The sequence below is a fragment of the Octodon degus genome, unplaced genomic scaffold, assembly GCF_000260255.1.
Source record: "Octodon degus isolate 3935 unplaced genomic scaffold, OctDeg1.0 scaffold00067, whole genome shotgun sequence".
Taxonomy (NCBI): Eukaryota; Metazoa; Chordata; class Mammalia; order Rodentia; family Octodontidae; genus Octodon; species Octodon degus.
Genome location: NW_004524643.1, coordinates 3,662,501 through 3,669,506, shown reverse-complemented (window position 1 = coordinate 3,669,506; position 7,006 = coordinate 3,662,501). Strand labels below are relative to the sequence as shown.

Here is a 7,006-nt window from a genome sequence, read left to right as displayed (position 1 = left end):
ACACACACACACACACACACACACACACAATAAATGTAAAAATAAATAAATTAAATAAAATCTTTTTTAAAAAATTAAAATTAAAAAGTATGAAGCTTAAATACCTACAACATTCCTAACAAACAAACACTTTTTAAATTGCTTTTGACTCAAATTCTACATTTCTTGGTACGGTGCCTGAAAAACATCCAACTTTTCGTTTGTTTTAATGAATTTTAACAAGATATAACACTTGCAGACCAAGGAAACAAGTATTTAATGTCACCAGCACTTTAACAAATTGTTCCTACTACCCCCAGGGGTGTTTAGCCTGGGTATCAATTTGCAAAAAGAGTCCAGGTCTCCACGTCTCTTGCACAAGCGAAGAACCTGCAGCCTTCACACGCGGGGGTGGTGTGCGGGCACTCAGGAGGCTGATGCAGGACGATCGCGGCCGGCTTGAGGCCAGCCTGGGTTATACACCGTGAGTTCAAGGCCTAAACTGAATATCTAGACCCTGTTTGAAAAAGCCGAAATAAATGCATTAATTAAGAAATACAAAGGATAAAAGGGAGGCGGCGGATCAATGGACTAGAGTTCCCTAATGCTGCAGTCTGCGAATTTCCCAGCGGACCGATGGCGGGGCTTTGCGGTTTCCTCGCCGACAACTCCCAAGCTGGGGGCCACCGAGCGCGCGGGGCAGGGTCGGGCGACGGTAAACCAGAGGACAGAGGCGGCGGCCGCGCGACCCCGGCCGGGGCTACGACCCGGGGACAAAGCGGTAGCGAAGGCTCCGCGGCCCCTGCCTCCGCGCTGGGCAGAGCCTGACCGCCGGCACGGACGCGGACCGTGGACTCCGCGGTGGCCTCACAGGGTCACCGAGTCTCGCTGGCAGCACACAGGGTCTGTATTCGAAAGCGGCGCCCGGGCGGCGAGGGCCGGAGAAGCTAGAGGAGTAGCCTCGCACCGCAGCGAGAGAACCGCTCGCGAACACAGCCGCGAGCCCGGGCAGCGACGCCTCCACCGAACTTGAGTTTTTGCTTTGGTCCCGCCCACCGCTTAGCGCGGATTGGTGGAGGGAAGCAGCGCGGGCGTTGATTGGAGGGCGGCGGACGCTCCCGCAGCCCCGAGTTCGGTTGCGCCACAGAGCTAAATTTCTCTTCAGACCCAGGGCTCGCCCCCGGCGACTCGGATCTCAATGGACGTGGCTCAGGCGGTGTCCCCGAGCTGAGAGCACCACCCTGTCCCCGCACCATTCTTCCCGCTGTTTCGTTCCTCACCCCCTACCCCTTCTTCCTCCTCCAGTCCGCGACGACTGGCTCTTCACCCTGCTCAGGCCTCGGTGAAGGTGAGGAGCAGAGCCGTGGGCGCGGCCAGGCGGCGCTCCCCGAAATGGCCGCCGCCTCCCGCTGTCTAAAATGGCGGCCGCGGGCTCGGTGGGCAGCGTGGCGCTGACGGGCAGCCCAGCCGCGCCGGCCCGCGCTCTCCGAAGCCCGTGCGGAGAGAGCAGGAAGTCGTGGGGTGCAGAGGAGGTGTCCTGGGGGCCTTAGCGGCGGCGACCGTCGGGGGACGCGATGGGAACCCCGAAGCGAGGGTGGGCCGCGGCCGGATGCCGGCCCGGACCCGTTTGAGGGAGGAGCCGAGGGGCGGCAGGTCAGGCTTGGCTGGGGCGGCCCGGGAGGGAAGCCCCGAGGTGTGGCCGGGCTGCCCCGGTGATTGGCTGCGCTCCGACCCTTCCCTAGCGCGCCGTGCGCCTGGAGGCAGGTACCCGCGGCATAAGGGGAAAGAGCGAGGGAAGGGGGATGAGGAGCGCCTTTCCTTCTCGGGAGCCGGGGGCGGGGGGAGTCTCCTCGGGGAACACCGACGATTTGTCCCCAAGAGACTGGCGAAACTCTTCTGAAGATGAGGCCCTCCTTGGGCACACGAAGCTTGCCGACGGTGAGGGAGAGAAATCCTAATTCTTTAGCTGAGTCAGCGTCAGCGCAAAGTTACCTTGTCAAGTCCAAGTTGAGACCGATAAGAGATTTTTTTTTTTTTCTTTTTCTGGCAGTTGTAACCCGTCGTTAATCCCAATTCCTGATACCAGTTTTTGTGTGTGTGTGTTTTTTAAAGTTTGGGAATAGAATGGTGAGGAACACACAAGTAATGACTAGGCACGTGAGCTCTGCGATGACATTTCGGGCAGTGTGCTTGTTTCTTAAAAGATAATGTTCATTTAGGAGGTGATTTAATCTCTGTGTTTTTTCTGAAGTGGAGTTGTTAGTATCCCAAGGTTTTGTTTACATAAACTAATCTATACGCGGAATTGTGCACAGTTACAGGCACGTGGGATTACTCAATAAACCTTAGTTGTCTTAGGAAGTTGGTTTTTAGGAGGTTGGTTTTTGAGGGGACAAAACTGGTTACAGCCAAAAGTATATTTCCTTTAATGCTTCCATGTACAATTCATTTTAGTTCAGTGCTGCATTTAGAGACAGTAAATGGGGTTGTACTTTCAGAATTTAGGTTTAGCTTCAGAAAGTTTTCTACATTTCTCTGAAGTCAGTGCAAAAGGAAGCGTTTCAAAGCAGTAAGATTGTGAAGTATTAAACCAGGATGAAAGTGCAGCATTTTTACTTTACTAGAAGCTATGCGTCTTCTGCTTCAGTGTAAGAGTTGCACCCCAAGTAAGATTCACTTGCACTACCAGTAAGTTGTGATGCATGGTTGGTTGTCTTAGAGCTTTGTAGTTAGTCCTATTTGTGGCAATGTCTGATTTTAATTTTTCTCATTCTAGGCTTGTGGTTATTCCCCTTCCCAGCCCATCCTTTAATTTTATTCTTTTGAAGAGTCTACTTTTCAAGCTGCTAAAGTGGAGGGTGCGATTGCAGAAGGGAGTGCTCCTCATTTCAGGTATCTTACCGTTTTACCAGTTAGCAAAAGAATATATATAAAAAATAGCATTCCTTAGAGATTTTTGAGCTTGTATTACTGTTTTTATTATACTTTTTAGTATATCAGGAAAAAAATCTTTTTTAAAAAGAACTTTAATGTTTTGTTAGGGTCCCAGTTAAGTCTTATGTAGTAAAATAGAATGCAAAATAAGTAGTAAAAATATGTAAGTCTTTCAATAAGTCTTAAAATAATGGGGCCAGGGAGATGGCTTAGTGGAATAAGCACCTTCCTGGCAAGTGCAAGGGCCTCAGTTCAATCCCCGGTTCTGCCAAAAAAAAAGAAAAGTAAAAACTATTGTGAGCATCTGCAATTTTTAAGTCCAGAGAAATAGTACCTAACTTTTGATCTATTATTCATTCTTCATTATTAACACATAATATTTAAGATACAATAGAATTCTGTTTTTTAACACTTAGAACTTTGTGGGTTTTTAATATAGCTCATTAGAATTGTGGCCACCTGTGAAGGGAGACTTAGGACATATAATAGTATCAATACTTAATCCATCTAATGACAGTAGGCATCAAAAAGCTAAAAGTTTGCAAGTTTCCATCGCACTACCTCAGATGAGGTTATGACCTGTACTGTTTGCACACATAGAGTTTTATTGAAACCCAGCCACACCTTTTCTTTACCCTACCCTTATGGCTGCTGTTAATGCTGTACTTAAAGATTTCAATAAGGCAACAGAGACTGTATCACCTCAAAGCCAACTAGACAGCCCTTTGCAAAATGTTTGCCAGCCCTTGCCATACTATTGGAGAATTGCTTATTAAACCTTGTGCAAAAGATGTAGTGATGCGGATGTTTGATGAACAGTATAGTAAGAAAATAGATGCAGTGCAGCTTTCAAATATTCCTAATTACATTCTTTCCCTAAAATCTGTTTATCAACTCTTTCTTAGCCTAATGGTTCTCAGCTTTTTTTATAACATATTAGTACTCTAATAAGTGTTTTGAGAAAGAAATTGATGCTAAGTTTCTTTATTGTTTATTAAATATAAGTTTAAGACTCATTTCTATAGCTTTGTTTTTGTGTGATCATCTGCCTTTAAGAAAGGTGTGCCATACCTGAGAGCACCAGCAAGTCACATGAGAGATCACCTGATAAGCGAACGTGTGATGTTCCTTCCACGCATTGATGCATAGGCAGCATTTGCAGATTAACTGATCGCCTTTTTGTATCCTGTCTTATAATTTCAACATATTTGTAATATTCAGTCTTTATTATAAACTAACCATGTTTTGTACCACAAACTCTTTGCCCGTGGATCTTTTACTGAAGCAAGAAAGCCTTAAACAAGAAGTAGAATCATTTTGTTACCAAATTGTGTCTGACTCAAATAACCAAAAAGTTGGAATATTACAAAGTGAAGATGAACATTTGCAGCCATCAGTTTCTAAAAAATCAGACACTGAACTTTCCAGGGTCACATTTATGTCTGGTTCCAATAAAATGACATTTAGTAAGAAACCAAAAAGGAGAAAATATGATGAAAGTTATTTGTCTTTTGGATTTACTTATTTTGGAAATAGAGATGCACCTCATGCTCAGTGTGTATTATGTAAAAAAATCTTATCAAATAGCTCTTTAGCCCCCAGTAAGCTGCGACGACATTTGGAAACTAAACATGCTGCATATAAAGACAAAGACATTAGCTTTTTCAAGCAGCATCTTGATTCACCTGAAAATAATAAACCCCCAACACCTAAAATTGTCAATACAGATAATGAAAGTGCTACAGAGGCGTCATACAATGTAAGTTACCATATAGCCCTGAGTGGAGAGGCTCATACTATTGGAGAATTGCTTATTAAACCTTGTGCAAAAGATGTAGTGATGCGGATGTTTGATGAACAGTATAGTAAGAAAATAGATGCAGTGCAGCTTTCAAACAGTACTGTTGCACGTCGAATTAAGGATCTAGCTGCTGACATTGAAGAAGAGCTGGTTTGTAGACTGAAAATTTGTGATGGGTTCTCACTTCAGCTAGATGAATCAGCTGATGTTTCAGGACTTGCTGTGCTGCTTGTGTTTATTCGTTATAGGTTCAATAAATCTATTGAGGAAGATCTACTCTTATGTGAATCTTTGCAAAGTAATGCTACAGGTGAAGAAATATTCAATTGTATCAACAGTTTTATGCAGAAACATGAAATTGAATGGGAAAAATGTGTTGATGTTTGTAGCGATGCTTCTAGGGCAACAGATGGGAAAATTGCCGAGGCCATCACCTTGATGAAATACGTGGCTCCCGAAAGCACCAGCAGTCACTGCCTGTTATATCGACATGCACTAGCAGTTAAAGTAATGCCTACGTCTCTTAAAAATGTGCTAAACCAAGCAGTACAAATCATCAATTATATTAAAGCTCGACCACATCAATCCAGACTACTAAAAATTTTATGTGAAGAAATGGGTGCTCAGCACACAGCACTTCTTCTAAATACAGAGGAAAGGTGGCTTACCCGAGGTAAAGTTCTTGTAAGACTTTTTGAACTTCGGCGTGAATTATTGGTCTTTACGGATTCTGCTTTTCCACTATCTGATTGTTTAACAAATTCATCTTGGCTGCTAAGACTTGCATATCTTGCGGATATTTTTACTAAATTAAATGAGGTTAATCTGTCAATGCAAGGAAAAAATGTAACTGTTTTTACAGTGTTTGATAAAATGTCATCGTTGTTAAGAAAATTGGAATTTTGGGCCTCATCTGTAGAAGAAGAAAACTTTGATTGTTTTCCTACACTCAGTGACTTTTTGACTGAAATTAATTCTACAGTTGATAAAGATATTTGCAGTGCAGTTGTGCAGCACTTGAGAGGGTTGCGCTCTACCCTTCTAAAGTACTTTCCCGTAACAAATGACAGTAACACTTGGGTTAGAAATCCTTTTACAGTAACTGTTAAACCAGCCTCATTAGTAGCACGGGATTATGAGAGCCTGATTGACTTAACATCTGATTCTCAAGTGAAACAAAATTTCAGTGAACTGTCACTGAATGATTTTTGGAGTAACCTAATTCAAGAATACCCAAGTATAGCAAGGCGTGCAGTTCGTGTACTTCTTCCTTTTGCTACAATGCACTTGTGTGAAACGGGATTTTCATATTATGCTGCAACTAAAACAAAATATAGAAAAAGACTTGATGCTGCACCTCATATGCGGATCCGTCTTAGTAACATTACACCTAATATTAAAAGGATATGTGATAAAAAGACACAAAAACACTGTTCTCATTAAAAGCAGAGAGTTTTGCATGTCTCTTGATAACCAAATGTAAGTCAAAATAAAAGATGATTTACTTCATTTGTAGTATTTGGAATTTTAAGTAAAATGATTAAAACTATATTTCAAGTTTTTAAGGAAGCTAAAAGATAAAAAATTTCAGTAATTTTCATAGTTTCATAGTCCTAACTGGGAAACAATCCCCAAACTAAAATTCATAATGGATCTCTAGAATCTAATCCCTATCCATTTTTCTAGGCATGCTTGGCCTGCAGCCCTCTGATCACATGTAACTTCTTGCCATTCCTTAAGTATATCATACCATTTCATGCTTCTAGGTCTCAAAAAGCTATTTCTTTCCTATCTAGCTTTCTGACAGATTCCTATTTGCTTTACAACACTTTGACTTCACTTATTTTCAGAGATTTTTATTCTTTACATGTATCTTTCCATTTTGACCCCATCTTACACTGTTTATTTTAGGGGGTGTCTGTTGCAATGCTGGATGCTGGTCATCTCATTTTCACTTATGGGACTTAGAGACTCTTATCTGGATCTTTGTCTCCATTATCTAGCAAAAGGCTCCACTAAAGTAAATGACCTATGTTTAAAAAAAAAAAAAATAGTGTTGGTGTAGATGAACCAGGAAAGAATGGAATAGCGGTCCCACAATGGGCACAGTACCCTGTGAACCCAACACTGCCCTCTTTCTGTTGGCTGAGTTAACCCAGTAGAATCCAGTGTACCATTATGTGGAAGTCGTTGAGGAATGTCATAGTCTTAGAATGAAAGGTAAACTATTGAAAAGGGGGAAATATAAAAAATGTTTTCAGATATTTTCTTTCTAGTTCCTATATTGAATAT

General features: G+C 42.6%; 1 protein-coding gene across 5 annotated transcripts; it reads left to right on the top strand.

The window, feature by feature from the left end:
* Positions 1-120: 120 nt before the first annotated feature.
* On the top strand, positions 121-6,736 carry Zbed5 (zinc finger BED-type containing 5). 5 transcript variants are annotated; one of them, XM_023719374.1, is made up of 3 exons: positions 121-1,743; positions 2,756-2,871; positions 4,203-6,736. In XM_023719374.1, exons 1-3 carry the CDS (start codon positions 1,589-1,591, stop codon positions 6,155-6,157), a joined length of 2,226 nt encoding a protein of 741 aa, XP_023575142.1. In that variant the 5' UTR covers positions 121-1,588; the 3' UTR covers positions 6,158-6,736. The 5 variants fall into 5 exon arrangements, with proteins under 5 accessions (XP_023575142.1, XP_023575143.1, XP_023575144.1 ...); XM_023719375.1 differs by having other exon boundaries at positions 123-1,327; positions 3,970-6,736; XM_023719376.1 differs by having other exon boundaries at positions 123-1,327; positions 3,939-6,736.
* The last annotated feature ends 270 nt before the right edge of the window (positions 6,737-7,006 follow it).